Genomic DNA, 17,174 nt, shown 5'->3' on the forward strand with positions numbered 1-17,174 from the left:
CGAAAACTAGCCAAGCGTCATTTTCCTAGCAAGAATGGTCCAGGAACCAGTTTATTTACATCCATCATTTGACAGCAACAGATAGTACTACAATAATCGCTGTTAAGAGAACGACTTGTATATGAACTAAAACAATTTCAAATTCAGTGAACACAAGTAGATTTGTGTCATTTATTTAAAACTACCGTCACTTTTCCAATGCATATGGTTGAATAGCCGAAAAACTAGCCGAACGCCATTTCCATAGCGAGAATTAACCAAGTACTGAGTCTGAGCTTTGTTATTTGTTTACATCGTTCAATTGCAGTCTCAGGTCACAACTCATCAGTGAGTAGTTGGAGTCCGTCGTTTCCGTTTGCTGTCGTCGTTTACGGCTAACGTAGTAAAATGTAAGTGTTATATGTCGAAATTATAGTGATTTTTTATGAGACTACTTTGGCGAGGAACTTACAAATGTATTAGGCAAAGAGAATTATACTCATAGACCTAGGGGGCGATAACTTCCTTTGATGAGGCCTTTGTCATTTGTTTTTTGTGTTACGCTGGCCTAGTACTAGTAGGTATATATTTCATGAACTTTGTAGGATAGTCCTGCAGCAATTGGCATACGTTCATATGTATTGTGTTGCATAGTCTAGCTAGTTGACGTAGTAGGCTATAGGCATAGCTCTTAAGGTTTACCTACCTAGTCTACGTATCCTAGGCTATGCCTAGTGATTACATTGTCATGTTGACAGTTGACTAGGCCTAGGACTTGATCGTTTAATTATAGGCTACCTAAGGTTAAGGCCAGTCAAGATAAATGACTTACTCGGCCACACCACCCTCCAAGCCTAGGTTAAACAGGCCTAGCATTTTAAATTTTAGATAGTAGGTAGGCTAGTAGGTTAGGCTAGCTTAGCCTAGGTTGGTTAACCAAGAATTGAATAGCAACCGAATAACTTTTGGGCTCACTTACTACCTACTTCTAGGATTAGTCAGGCCTAATACAGTATATACAGGTAATCCAGTAGTTCTAAAGCTAATGAAATACTGCTTTTTGATAATTCTAAGGGAACGCTCCACGAGGAGATATTGTTCATTAAAATTTTTTACTGAATCGTATAGGAAAGGGTGTTGGCTGTATTACTAGGTATGTAGTACAAGTATTACTATGTAGTACAGGTGAGATAACTTTTAAAATTTATGCAATCGATATAAGAAACGGAAGATCTAGGGTACTTATCCGAGGGTACTTAGGCTATCCGCGGCGACCTTGATTATGGCAGTTGTGGTTTTCTATAAAGTTTTACCTACTGAACAAGAATTTTAAGTAATATTTATTCGGACAACTGTAATTAACCCTCCTGGGGCCAGTACTAAACATGGGGAAATACATTGGACGCCCCAATCCTTAGTGGATGTCGTATCTGCGGTTACGTTCCTTGCAGTCCGTGCGGACTGCTTCTGTAGAAATACCTAAGAAACTTGCTCTTTTGTTGTTTTTATACAGAAAAGCTCTGCAGGATGTCATGTATAGTGCTAGCCGCTTGGGGATTAATGTATTAATATAAACAATAGACAGTATATTTTTTTCCTATTTTTCAAGTTACCTCGCCTGTACTGCATTTGGTAATTCTAAGCCCTCATTCTGCAGTAAAGTAAACTATGGCGGTTGGCGTTTTCCTAAGGTATTTTACTTACTGGACAAGAATTTAAAGTAATATTTATTCGGACGACTGTAATTAACCCCCTGGGGCCAGTACTAAGCATGGCGAAATATACATTGGATGCCCCAATCCCTAGTGGATGTCGTATTCGTGGTTACGTTTCTTGCAGGGTAATTCTAAAGAATAGTTCCGCACGGACTGCAAGAAATGTAACCGCGGATACGACATCCACTAGGGATTGGGGCGTCCAGTGTACTTCGCCGTGTTTAGTACTGGCCTCTGGGGGTTAATTACAGTCGTCCGAATAAATATCACTTTAAATTCTTGTTCAGTAAGTAAAAGGACGTAGGAAAACTTCAACTACCATATTCTACTTTACCGTGGAATGAGGGCTTAGGATTACCCTGCATTTACAGCCTATATATCCTTTTCTGTATCCAGTTAAAAATGTTCATTAATATGCCAAAACAATCTCCATGCAGACCCCTGACTTAGAATTGCCATTTTTTTTAAGGCAGTAGATATTTTGTCGTTGGGCATGTGCAGTCTATTATTTTTGGATTTTGATATCTAGGCTCCTTTGTATGGATTTAAAGATGAAAAGAGAAAAGAAAACTAAAATGAGAGAAAAGAAAACTAAAACGAATGGGGTAAAGAAAATCAAGTGGTATAAATTGTTAGGGAGGGATAATGATAAGAAGAGAGAGTTCAGGAGAAGAGTGCTGGGAGAGGTTGATCTGGGAATTGAAGATGTGGGAGAATGGTGGAGGCATAATGCATCAGTGATTAGAAGACATGGAAAGGAGATACTAGGGGAAACATCTGGAATAGTATGGGAGGAAAAGGAGAGCTGGTGGTGGGGAGAAGAGGTGGGGGAAGTGGTGAAGGGTAAAAGGGAGGCAAAGAAGAGATTTGAAGAGTCAGCTGGAGGAGGACAGAAAAAGATTAAGAGAAAGAAACAAAGAAGTAAAAGGGTGGTAGCTCAAGCTAAGGCAAGGGCATATGAAGAGGTTTATAATGAACTGGAAACCAAGGAAGGGTTGAGTAAGATGCTCAAACTGTCAAAAGTAAGAAATAAAAGAACAAAGGACATCACCCATATTAAGCAAATGAAAGATAGGAATGGTATGGTCATGAAAAAGGAAGAAGACATCCTGAAAAGATGGAAAGAGTATTTTGAACAACTGCTAAATGAAGAAAATGAAAGACTTGTAAGAGAGGATGGACAAGTAAACATGGGAATGGTAATGGGGACATCTAGGGATGAAGTGATATGAGCCTTAAAAAGAATGAAGAATGGGAAGGCAACAGGACCTGACTTAATCCCAGTCGAAGTTTGGAAAGCCTTAGGAGAGGAAGGGGTAGACATCTTGTATGATCTGATGGTAAAAATATTCGAACAGGAAAAGATACCAGAAGAATGGCGGGAAAGCATATTGATACCTATATTTAAAGGTAAAGGTGATGTCCAGGAATGCAGTAATTATAGAGGTATAAAACTATTGTCTCACACGTTGAAGATTTTGGAAAGAATAATAGATAGCAGGCTGAGAGAGGAAGTTAGAATAGGGAAGGAACAGTTAGGATTTATGAAGGGAAGCGGCACAACGGATGGAATATTCTGCATAAGGCAGCTAATGGAGAAATTCTGAGAATAACAACGAAACCTGCATCTGGTATTCATAGACCTTGAAAAGGCCTATGACGAGTGCCAAGGCAAGAAATATGGAGATGTTGAGGCGAAGATGGTGCCGGAAAAGTATGTCAGAATTATTCAGGAGATCTACAGGGATGTGTATACTAGAGTGAGGAGTAGTGTTGGAGAGACGGATGGATTTGAGATAGGAGTGGGATTACACCAGGGGTCAGCACTAAGCCCATTCATCTTCAACATTGTGGTGGATGTAATGACCAGGGATGTTAGAGAAGCAGCGCCATGGTGCATATTATACGCAGATGACATTGTTGTGTTCAGAGGGGAGGGAGGAGTTGGAGGGGAGGTGGAGAGCAGCACTTGAGGAGAGAGGAATTAGAATAAGCAGATAAAAAACCGAATATATGTGTTCCAGTATTACTGAGGATGGTGGAAGTAGCATAAGAATGGGTGGGGAAGAAATAAAGTACAGAAGTTCAAGTACTTAGGGTCCGTATTAGAGGATAGTAGAAGCATGGACCAAGAGGTGAGACAGAATTCAGGCAGGATGGAATAACTGGAGGTCTGCATCAGGGGTCCTCTGTGACAAGAAGGTCCCTCTGAAATTGAAAGGAAAGTTCCATAGGACGGTGGTCAGATCAGCAATGTTATATGGAACAGAAACTGCAAGTATGAGGAAAACAGAGGAGAAGAAGATGGATGTAGCAGAAATGAGAATGTTGAGATGGATGTCGGGAGTAACAAGGGAAGATAGGATTAGAAATGAGTATATAAGAGGATCGACAAAGGTAGCTGAAATATCGAAGAAAATACAGGAAGGAAGGCTTCGATGGTATGGACACCTGTTACGAAGGGAGGAACGTCATGTTGGAAGACATACGATGGAAATGGAAGCGCGGGGTAGAAGGAAGAAGGGAAGACCAAGAAAGAGATGGCGTGATTGTTTAGGGGAAGATATGGAATTGAAAGGTATAAATGAGAACGAGGCACAGGACAGAAATTGATGGAGACAACTCATTCGCAATGGCGACCCCATATAAAAATGGGTTTAAGCTAGGAAGAAGAAGATGATATCTAGGATTGATTAATCCTGGTATCTAGTTGCGTATAAATGGGAGGCATGCACATCTTGTTTTATTTTGCTGGCTTTCCTTATAAAGCTGTGAAATGGCAAGAAATCATACCCATTTTGCCCATTTTGCCATAAATTGGCCGTGAACAGGCAAGCCAGCACAGGGTGGTATTGAGCCAGCTTTAGGGTTACTTGTTCTTGGAACAAACAAAATATACAGTGGACCCCCTGTATTCGCGTTCTCTAGATTCGCAGACTCACACATTCGCAGATTACTTTTGGGAAAGTTTCCCTGCATTATTCGCGGGAAATTCGCATATTCACAGTATTTTTCAATGGGAAATATCCACAAATTCCTGTTTTTTTTTATTTATTTATTTTTTTTTCTCATAAAATGCACTTTTTGTGATAAAACTATTAATAATCCAAGTATAAAAATTTTAAGTGTGTTTTTCTTAGGAGTTCCAACTATTCAGGGGGGGTCTGGTACGCATACCCCGCGAATATGGGGTGGGGACCCCTGTATTGTTGTGGGCTGTGGTTGTATGCAGGTACTATTGCCAAGGCCTTGTACATCTGTACGTATAATTAAGGTACTACTATACTAGGAGTTTATTGATAAACAGTAGTGTATGTTAGAAAAATTTAAAGTATTGTTTCTTGGTGTTAAGTAATATTCTTCCCTCCTTTAAACTTAATGTGCATTTATGTCAGTGATACAAGTTAACAGAATGAAAATCTACAGGCATCAGAATGAAAATATACAGGCATAAATCTTAGTTTCTCAGTGATTTTGACTGTAGAACTTTCAGGATTTTTCTTTAATGAAGAAACTGTAGTTTGATGGTTATTATATTTTCTGTAAGAATTGTATACTGTACAGTATCCAGTATGAATAAAGGAATATTAGATTTTTCATGATTGGTGATTTTGTTTTTGTGAGTATCTGGAATTACTTTTTTATGCAGCACTTCTTGAACATTTCTATTATAGGTCAGAGTACTGGAAGTCAAATCCTAGAAAATTCTGTGACTTTTGTAAATGTTGGATTGCGGATAACAAGCCAAGTGTCGATTTCCATGAAAGAGGGAAGAGACACAAGGAAAATGTACAAATTCGATTGGCGGAGATGGCGAAGAAAGGCAAGGAAGAGTATGAAGCACAACAGCAAGAAGGGGATTTTCTTAGAGCCATGGAAGAGGTATGTGCAGTGCAAATGTGGTAGTCCCCGTAATCTTAATATGGTATAGAATATGTACTGTTGAGATATATAACAGGCTTTAAATATTTTTTGACATTGGCTATGTTACATCTTAATATAATTTGTTCAGTGTACTGGGTGAACAAACATTTTCATGAGCAGTATTGCAATATACTTTTTAGTGTGGTTACTACATATTATAGTAAAATGGTATGAAGTTGTTAGGTATGGGAAAGGGGAGGTTTTAGCAAATTGCCAGCTACAGTGATTATTATTATTGATACGTATTATTATTATTCACAAGATGAAACCTATTAACCCTTAATGGACAGAGTGATCCTCAGGAGTAGTAATAACAGGTTTTGGGTGGTAGAGTGATTGATCCTGTAGATTAACAATATTGTGGCCATCAATTTGGAAAGAATCAGGCGGGAAAGAGGTGCCAATACTTTTATAGCCCATAAATTTACTATTGGCAACTTTTACACTGGCTAAAATCACAAGTGTGAGCATCTCAGGACTTCAGCTCTGCTTCTGACTTGAAGGGAGAATGTTGTCTCTCTCTCTCTCTCTCTCTCTTTCTTCCTCTCTCTCTCTCCTCTCTCTTTTCTCTCGCTCTCATCCCCTCCTACCTCGCCTCCCCTCCTTCTTCTCCGTCGAAGTCCTCATCCTCCCTTTCCTCTCCTCCATCCTCTTCCTCCTTCTCGCCTCTCTTCCTCATCTCTCTCTCCGCTCTCTCACGTGATGCCTTTTTGTAAATTTGCTTAATATATGAATGAAGGGGTTGCTGGTGTTTTTTGTTCTTGTCTTTTACAAAACTGTCAGTTGTAAAGGTAATTGTGCAAAGAAATATTGGAAACAAGCATGTAAAAAAAAAAAAAAAAAAAAAAAAAAACTGGCTGAATCTTCGTTCTCAGTAAATTTACTAATATTTTTTCAACAAATATGCTACTAAATATTTTTTCAACAATATGCTAATAAATAAATAAATTTATTTATTAGAAAAAACATAAGTTGGTAAAATTTACGATTCTTGTGAAAGAGGCCCCACAAGGGGTTATGAATAGCAGTACAGGCGGTCCCCGGTTTACGACGGGGATTCCGTTCTTGAGATGTGTCGTAAACCGAAAATCGTCGTAAGCCGGAACATCGTCAAAAATCCTTAGAAAACCTTAATTTTAATGCTTTGGGTGCATTGAAAACTATGAAAACTGCATTCTTATGGCATTTTTTATCAAAAAAACCTTCAAATTTTGATTATTTTGCATTTTTGGTGTCATATTTCATCTCCCAGATGAGCGTTGTAGGCGTCGTAACCCTGGAACATGCGTCATAACCCTGAAAATAACATCTATTGACAAGCGTCGTAACCTCGGAACGTCGTAAGCCGACACCGTCGTAACCCTGGGACTGCCTGTAATTTCATTGCAGTATCTGTACTGGATGTAAGTGCCCTGAACTTGTTTGTTCAGAAATCCAAGTTCAACATGGAAAAGACTTGCTCTTTGATAGCTTCCCTTCACCAGGGGGATTGGATGGTCTTCCTGGACATGCAGGATGTATATTTCCACTTTTTGCTTCACCAAGATTCCAGGAAATATCTTCGGTTTGTTTTCATGGGCAAGAGTTACCAGTTTCGAGCTCATTGCTTCGGTATCACAATGGCACTGCAAGTGTTTACGCAAGTGCTGGCTTCCCTGGGGAAGTGGTTACACCTCCTAGTGTCACTCAGTCACTCTACCTAAACGACTGGCTTCTTCTGCTCTTCAGAAAGCCAGTGCATGAAGAATCTCAAGAGGACTTTTATTAACCCACTCGTTAGGGATTCTAATAAACAAGGAGAAATCTCAAGTTACACCGACTCAGAGCATCCTCTATTTGGGGATGACTGAACTCTAGTTTTTTTGTACTTTTCTCTCTCCAAAGAGAGTACAGTCTTGTCTAAAAGTGATTCCAGAATTCCTGGACTGCAAGTCCTGTTCCGCCAACCTTTGGACAAATCTGCTAGGCACACTAGCTTTGGTGGAACAATTCATCAAACTCGGAAGGCTGCATGAGACTCCTTCAATTCTTCTTGAAGGTGTCGTGGTGCAGGAAGACCCAACCAGAACTCAACAGTATTCGTGATCATGGATGAAATAAAAAAGGACCTAGCGTGGTGGCTATCAAAACCAAGACTTGTAGAGGGTCTTTCTCTTAGTCTGCTCCACCCAACCCTTCAGTTCTTTTTAGACGCGTCCGATGCAGGTTGGGGAGCCGTGTTGGGAGAAAAGAAAACGTCAGGGAAGTGGTCAGAGCTTCAGTGATCTCTTCATATCAATGTGAAGGAACTGTCTGCAGTGTACCCAGGACTTCAATCGTTCATTCAACTCGTAGTGGGACGGGGTAGCAGTTCACACAGACAATTCCACCGCGCTATCCTACATCAGGAAACGGGGGAACAATCTCCTTCACTCTTTACAACTTAGTACAGTGGGTAAAGAGTTTTTTGTTTGGGTGTAGGTGACAGTTTGTTGGTTGTTTTTTCTGATGTTATTTCTTGTCTTTGCCTAGGGCAAGGGCAGTATTTTGATTATCTTCGCTAAGTCAGCGATGAACTGCCATGACTACGAATATTCCACTCCATGTAGAGGTATTCATTGGTCATACACCCAAGCCTTCTACTATGTAAGATGAGCACCGACCAGAGGCAGTACAGTGGACCCCCTGTATTCGCGTTCTCTGGATTCGCGGACTCACGCATTCTCGGATTTCTGTCTAATTGCCGACCTCAAAGTTTACCCGGCCTGAGGAGCTGCATATCGATATATTCACCCATCCAGTAAGGGTTAATATGGAACAAGCCCACAGCGGCCATTGACTCGACATTCAAGCTTCCAAATAAGAGCTGTAAGAGGAGGTAAAGGGAAATAATATTTAGGAGAGATCTCGCTTATTAAAAAAGAAAAAATAAATTATTAGAATAGATAAAATTGTATTAAAATTCAAGAAGAATTGTAATTATTATTATTATTACAGTAGATAAAACCTATTCATATGGAACAAGCCAATGGGGCCATTGACTTCAACCTCCCACTGTAGACCCCACACTCCATTGGTAACTAATCATGATATGTGAGGCAGTGATTTTTCATGGCCTTGGGGAGGTGCAAACTCGTGACCGGTATGTCACATCACTAACCACCATAGCAGCGGACCATCTAAATGATGTATTAGGGTAGTGTGTTGCATCTTCGCTTGAACTTCTGGAAGGCTGTTCCACAGTCCAACGGTGTAAGGAATAGTAAATGACCTCTGGAACCGAGTGGTTTGACAGCGAGGCACATATGCGTACTGTACTGCATATTGATGCTGCTGTTCAGCGAGTCTGGTGCTACATTGAGAACATTATATGTATATGGCATCATTCACTTTTCCACATGGGGAAAATTTCATAAATTTGAGGATTTTTCTTAGGGCTGTATCTCTAAAAATTATCACCAATTCACTTTTTTCGTAGAGCAACACTGTGTATTCACTAATTACTGAATTTTTTCATTAAAATATATGTACAGTATACAGAGAGAGAGAGAGAGAGAGAGAGAGAGAGAGAGAGAGAGAGAGAGAGAGAGAGAGACTGTGGTTTTTACGTTAGTCTAAGCACAGTGAAAATGGATTCTGTAAGTAAAATAACATTTCATTGATTTTTTTTTTCTTTTATAAGAAATACAGTAACTTGCTGGGGATGAGATTTCAAAGGCACTTGAACTATGGCTGGGAGGAGAATTTTGAGAGTTGCCTACAGATGAAATGCAAATTTTAAATATTTTTATGGTGATTTGAGATGAAATGTCAACAATGTACTGTTATGTGTGATGATCATAGTCAGGTAAGCTTGTAATGAAATATGGTACAATAAAACAAAGCAAAAAATATGGCAACATTACCTCCATGTATCTGTGAACTTGCTTGATATGTTTTTTTTTTTTTTTTTTTTTTTTTTTTTTTTTTTTTTTATGGTACAGTAATTGATATTTTTGTTAAAGTATATGTACAGTACAGTATGCAATAGAGAGAGAGAGAGAGAGAGAGAGAGAGAGAGAGAGAAGACAAACCGATGTAAACCAAGAACTTACTGTAGTAAATAATTTTTATCATAAATGTGTTTGTGTGTAATCACAAAAATGCTACCCACGTATTATAGATATGCTCTATACAGTAGTATGTATACTATCCTAAAATTTGTACCTGTGCAGTAAATATAATTTCAAAATCATCTTGCAGCACAGGAAAATATCAACATACGTAAAATGTACGCCTAGTGCATTATAGCATGTGCAGAATGTTGCGTAAATGTTTGTAGGCCAAAGATAATGTAGGTCTCTGAATGATAGGGAAGATACTTACGAGTAAGTTGTAGGCTGGTATTATAGTGTGCATGTGTTCCCGTGTGAGTGTGTGCCTTTGTGCAGTTTTTAGTTTAATTTTCACTCATTTTTCATCACACCGAAAAAACAATTCGGTTCCAGAGCTTTGCCTCTGGCCTAGACATGATTTTTTAATTTTAATCTAATCCTTTCGGCCAGCCCTATGAGAGCTGAAAGTCAGCTCAGTGGTCTGGTTAAACTACTTCAATAATAATAATGTCGGCTGGTAATTAATTTTGCAACATGACTTAGAAATATTAGTGTGTTCTCGGATGATAGTTTTTGGTATATTTTTGTTGTAACTGTCAAGTTTGGCAATGAAACTCTTAAAATAGCCAGTTATAAGCATTTTAGTTTACTGAAGAGTAACAGTACGTAGTAGGAGGGTACTGTAATGGGATGATGGTTTGCAGTGTTTTTTTTTTTTTTTTTTTATAATAATATTAAATTGTTTTAGTATGATGATTTAAGGTATATTTTTGTTTGAACTATCAAATTAAGTAGTAGTATAATATTAAAATAGGCAGTTATAAGCATTTTATTTTTAGGGGTACATGGCATTTGGCAGTTACAGTGGGCCCCCCGTATTCGCGGGGGATGCCTACCAGACACCCCCGTGAATAGTTAGAACCCGCCAATAGTTGGAACCCCTATAAAAATGCTTAAAACCCCCTATTTTGTTAGTTAAACTTAAGAAAAACCTACTAAAAACTTTTATACCTGGTTTTTTTAATAGTTTTATCACAAAAAGTGCATTTTATGATGAAATTGTTAAAAAAACCCAGGAATTTGGAGATATTTTTCATTGAAAAATACCGCGAATACACGAATTTTCTGCAAATAATGCGGGGAAATGTCCTCGAGAGAAATCCTCAAATGTGTGAGTCTGGGAATCTGGAGAATGTGAATATGGGCGTCCACTGTATAAGCATTTTTAGGAACCCATCCCCATGTAAAAATTAGGGGGAGCACTGTAGTGCACTTCAGCAAGTTAAATGTCTTGACTTGAGAACTTTCTGATATCCAAATTAACCCTCACAGTCTGGGCTAATACATGCTAGTGCATACACCCATGACTGGGTTAAATGTAAGGATGGCCAAAAAAAAAAAAAAAAAAAAAAAACATTGTGGAAAGAGGAAGATACAAGTATACTCATGGTATAAGAATATAAATTCTAAGAACATTTTTGTATCTTCCATGGGAAGTTGAAAGTGAATATTTTTTCCTTAAGACAGTTGTAAAAATATGCTAATTTTACCAAGTTTTAAGTGTTTTATCTAATATTTTTTATGTCAAATTATAAGTAAAGCTCAGACAATAGAACTAAAATCAGGAATAAATTCTGAGGATATTTATTGTAAAATATTTATGAGGCATCCTCAAGCAAGTAAGACTGAATCTTTCCAGCTCACTCTGACTCTCGTATGGTGATCTGAAGAGTTGGCGATAGTGATGAATGGCACTTGGAACATTTTTACCTGCAAAATTTATTCAAACTGTATGGCACCAAATCTTGAACACATACTATATGTATGTTACCTGGACTTGACCACAAAGCTGTATGTAAACATATGTACGTACCTGTCCACAAGGGGTTAACATATATTCGTGATCAAGTATGTATTGTATCATCCCCCCCAAAAAAACCATAACTGTATTAAGTATTGTGTACACTGTATGTACATAATGTATCAGGAGATGAATGCTGTATACATGTAATGGTATGCTACTACACTGTTCTGGTCTGTATTACTACTTGACTGTACGGTAAATTTAACCCATTTTTTGTGCCAGAGGAGCTTTTGTATCTCAGTCACCAACTCCACTTTAATGTCTGTCCAGTTCATCATCAGCATACTGTATTGTATCATTAGTATCCATAGTAGGTACACAAGAAATACAGTAGCAGCTCTCTTGCAAGACTTAATGATTATACTGAATCATGTTTCATAGGTGCTTGGCAGCAGTATTGCCATCTGTACTTGTAAGTGGCACAGTCTTCAAACACAATTTTGTTCCATCTTTACAATATGATTTTGTGCAGTAGAATCTGTTTATCCTTTCATTGAAAAAATGTAGTTAAAGTGATATTGTTATAAGAGAAATGTTATGAATATTGCATTGTGGTAAACAAGGTAGCATTCTGAGCTTAGTGCATTTTAAAATTGGGAAGATTACTCAGAAAATTTTAACAGTAGGGTTAATGTTGTTTATTATGAAATAACATATTGGATAACAGCTGGTCATGTATGTAATTGCTGCTCACTTAAGTAGCAAATAATGCAAGAAGTTTACTGGGTGTACATTCTATGGAAAAATTGTTGTAGATAAAAAAGTTTATTTTACATGCACATACCTGTTTAAGAGCAAAGGTAGTAGCTTATGTCTACTTTATCCATCAAGATAGATTTAATAGTGCTTAATCTTTACCATTGTCTTAAAGCATTCTTCTTCAGTTTCCAGAAAACATATCTAATCCCACCAGAAAACTAGGTACTATATTTAAAAAGCATTCTTTAATTTTTCCTGATATCCATTATTATAATTTACACCACTGTAAAGAGGTAACTTTCATATGCATTACTATAGTACAGTATTCTGGTGAACATCTTTTAATACCTGCACCCAAAGAACTTGTTCTTATTACGTACTACTGTTGCATAGCATCAGCATTTACATTATGTCAGGGTGCAAAGTTTTCACATTACAGTACCTATAGTCTAATTTTTTAAACTTGGCAAACTTGCACTTAGCTGCTTGCTAATGATGGGATGATTGTCCTGTTGTCTGAATCTCAGTCTTGTTTTCACACTGTTTCAGAATTGTGATTATACGGTCATGAGTAAGTTAAGAGGTAAGTTATGTAATTTTATGTAAGTACCAGTTGTAATAAACGTAAGTACGTAGTATTAAGAACTTACGGTAATATTTTAGTTTCAACCATTATGGGAAATCTATTATATTGATATTTTTCCCGAGTAAAGCACGTGATAACAAAACACTTCTTCTCAATACATTATTGTCGCTAATGCATACTTACAGAGAAAAAAAAAGATTAAGTTTTTACCTCGAATTTTTCCTAAGTCGGGAGAGGTGTTTCCTCTACGGTAATGTTTACTTTTAATGAGCCCTCTAACTTACTTTCTTACGCAAACAAAAGCAGTTCCAGTTACTCATTATTGGCTGAGAGGTGTGACATCGTTATGACGTCATGGGTTTCATAACCAATTACGAATGACTTGAGTCGAAAACTAAGTTTCACTAGCATTTCAGCGGAGTAATACAGTTACCTGTCTAGTGTCCACTGGTATCCTTGTTTGACTGAATACTCGAATAATGAAGCAAAAAACGGCATTTTGTCTTCCTGTACCTATGGCAGAGGTAGTGGCTGGCCCTTCTGGCATTAATTTTGACAGACCTTCGATTTCCTACCGATTGTTTGCAGTGCAATGTGGTCGTCAGGTACCTGGCCACTTCCTACTTTAAGTTGCATGTCAGGGAACCTTGCAACGGCTTCACGTTTTCCCTCAAAGCACCAGCACATTTTTATCAACCAACAGTTTAAGGTAAGCTTCATTAATTTATAGAGTATATTATAATGGTGGTAGTATAACGATGTATACAGCAGTACCATCACTTTGGATTTGGTTTGATGGATGTTAGGTAGTGGCCTTAAGGGGGGGTCGCAGGGGGGCGGAGCCCCCCCGCTAGGCCTAGGTAGGGGTACAGGGCCCTAGGTAAGGTTAGGTGGTTGTATTAGGTTCGGTAGTGCCCCGAAAATCACTGTGGCCTTAAGGGGGGGTCGCAGGGGGGCGGAGCCCCCCCGCTAGGCCTAGGTAGGGGTGGGGGTACAGGGCCCTAGGTAAGGTTAGGTGGTTGTATTAGGTTCGGTAGTGCCCCGAAAATCACTGTGGCCTTAAGGGGGGGTCGCAGGGGGGCGGAGCCCCCCCGCTAGGCCTAGGTAGGGGTACAGGGCCCCTAGGTTAGGTTAGGTGGGTTTGTTAGGTTCTGTGGTGCCCTGAAAATTACTGTGGCTTTAAGGGGGGGTCGCTGGGGGGCCCTACCCCCCTCCCCCCGGTAGGCCTAGTTAGGGGTATGGGGGAGGGGTGCTGGAACATTAATTATTCATTTATTGCAAATATCATTCAATGCCCCAACACCCTCCCCCCCCTTCCCCCACCCAAAACCCCGGTTCCCAAAGGGTGTCCCCCATAATTGGTGGGATGAACTAGGGTATACATAGTAAATCTCTAAATCGGTTGGTTTGCAGTCAAAATAAACGTTAAATTCATTGAAACCACACTATTTCTGATGCAACAAATATATTTTTATTGCATTTTTCCAAATTTGGCTGAAACTAAAAATTTACCGAACTTACATACTGAATTATTATATGATACTTAACAGTTATGAAACAACACTTTCTGAAGCTGTAGACTAGAAATATGTATCAAATGCATGAACTTTAATGTTTAACTTATAGCTAGATTTTTCAGTTCAGTCATGCCATTAGTGTTTTGAAAATTACCAAACTGTATTTATTGTACATTGCTGGAGGTTATATAATGGCTAAGAACAAAAAAAACTACTGTAGAAGTTTAAGCTTGGCAGAGATGTTGAGGAGGTGAGTTGTGGGAGGAATAGCCGGTGAGTTGTCGTCTGCACACAACACGTATAGTAACCAGAATTATTCAGCTTAGAATTGGCTATTGAGCAGGCGCCTCACTATCTACTTCACGTATTTCAGCCATGGCCACAAGAGTACGGATCAAAACATAGATGAAGGAACTTCAAACACCAGGCAAAGACATTGCTGGCAGTAGGCTTACCAGTCAGCCGTAATGTGATAATGAATGTTTTTCAGTTTTTCAATTCAGAGGGTCCCATGAAAACAATGAAAGGAATCATTAAGGCGATGACAACAGCAACTCAAGTTTAAGAGAGAACTGTCTTATCAAATCTGAGAAAATTAAATCTTCCGATGGTATACTTCATTTGCCCTTGTGCAGGAAAAGAAAATAGACTACTGTTGACCATTGTGACAGTTTTGACAGGGAATGTGTTTGGAGAGATGCTATTTCTTTTATGAAAGAGGGGCTCTTCCTACATTAGCAAGTATGTTAGCAAAAGTTCGGGAACCTCCTCCTAATTTTACTGACTCAAGGAGATCCCTCTACAAAATAGGAATCTTAGTTTTAGGTATAAGAAAGTCACCAGCAGAAAGAAGATACTCATGGGGAGAGAGAGATAGAGGGCATCTTTGTAGCAAGGAACAATTATCTGAGGGAACTAAAAAGAAATCAAGAGTCCAAACCCAGGGCTGGAGGTATTCATGGACAAGAGGGTGAACCAGAACCTCTGTCAAGAAATTCTGGACTAATGAAGATGGATCAGTAGGACTGAAAACAAAGTCAGGGAAGGGCTCCAGGTTTGTAATAGTTACATGCAGGAATTGATGAGGGTTTTGTCCTGGGATTATTGCTTATATTTAAGTAAAACAATGGGTCAAAGGGGGATTACCATGACTCGATGGATAATGGTAAGTTCAAAATGTGGTTAGAAGAACAAAAACTTCCTAATATCAAGAATGAGTTCCTTATTATAATTGATAATGCTCCTTATCACTCTAAAATAATCAACATGGTCCTAACAAGTAGCAACAGTAAAACCCAAATAGAGACTGGTTGGTTTTAAATAACATTGACCTTCTGTTACAAAACTCAAACTACTTAAGATCTGCACAGATCTGCAAGCACCACGAGAAAACTCAGACTTACAAAGTAGATGAAACTGCTGCTCACTGTGAACATGTCAAGAAATAGAAGAAGGGTATGGTGCCAAAGATGCAGAATTTTATCATTTATTTGATCAGTTTGTAATTGACTGGAATGATAGCAATATATTGATGACAGTAGAGATAGCACTATATTGATGACAGTAGAGATGAAGATGCCCTGACACTGGACAAAAATTCTAGCTCTATTTCTTGTTGTTATTGATAGTTTTGTTAATATGATACTGATGATTTCATATCATCCATGACCCTGAATACTGTTATCAATACTTTTATTTATATAATTCTGATGCTTTTAATTGATGTATTATTATTGTTGCGATTAAGATTTAGTTGCTGTTTACTTTGTTGTGACTGTTATTGTTGTCGTCATTAGTATTAGTTTTAATATGACTTCTCTCTTCATTAATGTCATGTATTGCTCAATACAGGTACTGTGTTATTAAAATGAACAATTATGAAAATACACTTGAAATTCAATTTCCCAAGGTGCTTTTGTTTCCCCATACTGTTGAAAACTGGTTTAAATTTATTGGGATGGAACAAAAAAAGAGCAGAACAAATAATATTCTCAAATATAAGGGCCCCACCCTTATTATTTATGAGGCTGACACATGTATAGGAATCTCAAGATTTACAAAACTGTTTAATTTGAGGCTTATCTAAAAATACAATGGACACCAGCTGAGGAAAAAAAAAACACTGCGACAGAACATGCCTGAAAATCTGTAGTTGGAGAACAGTCAGTTTATTGAAATTTTATATAGCAGAGAATAGCACACTAGCTAGAAAAAAAGTATTCATAAATTCAGTGTATGTTCAATTTGCCTTTACGCATACATATCCTAAAATATTAATGACATTTCATGTGCAGTACTTTTGAAATGTAAATAATTAGCATTATTATGTATAAACATTCTAATGATTATTTTAGGAATGCAAGAGCACCACAACCCAGATTTGAACATCTTGCTGAGAGTACTTCAAACCTTGTGTCAACCCAACAACTTTTCTGCCAAGCTTAAATTCCTACAATATTTGTTCTTAGGCATTATAGGATGTACAGCAGTGTACCATAAATATGTTTTGGTCATTTCCAAATCACTATTGGCATGATTTTGCTTAAAATCTAGCTATGAGTTAAACATTAAAGTTCATGTGTTTGAAACATATTTCTAGTCTACAGCTTCAGTAAGCGGTTTCATAACCGTTAAATATACATATACTATAATATATAATTTGGTATGTAAGTTCTTATACGTTTATTACACTTGGTATTTACATAACATTACATAATTTAAGCTCTTAACTTGGTCATTACATAATTTAAGCTCTTTATTTGCTCATGATCGTATAATCACAATTTTGAAACTGTTTGGAAAAAAAGACTGAGATTT

At 38.0% G+C, this 17,174-nt stretch overlaps 1 protein-coding gene across 1 annotated transcript in view; it reads left to right on the forward strand.

Moving 5' to 3' along the window:
• The first annotated feature begins 218 nt into the window (after nucleotides 1–218).
• The window catches only part of LOC135224604 (WW domain-binding protein 4-like), a 35,382-nt gene continuing 18,426 nt past the window's right edge, over nucleotides 219–17,174 (forward strand). The window contains exons 1-2 of the mRNA XM_064263765.1: nucleotides 219–389; nucleotides 5,369–5,576. Of these exons, the coding sequence (XP_064119835.1) occupies nucleotides 388–389; nucleotides 5,369–5,576 (210 nt within the window). The 5' untranslated portion in view covers nucleotides 219–387. The remainder of the gene's footprint in view (nucleotides 390–5,368; nucleotides 5,577–17,174) is intronic.

This window comes from Macrobrachium nipponense, chromosome 12 (assembly GCF_015104395.2).
Source record: "Macrobrachium nipponense isolate FS-2020 chromosome 12, ASM1510439v2, whole genome shotgun sequence".
NCBI lineage: Eukaryota > Metazoa > Arthropoda > Malacostraca > Decapoda > Palaemonidae > Macrobrachium > Macrobrachium nipponense.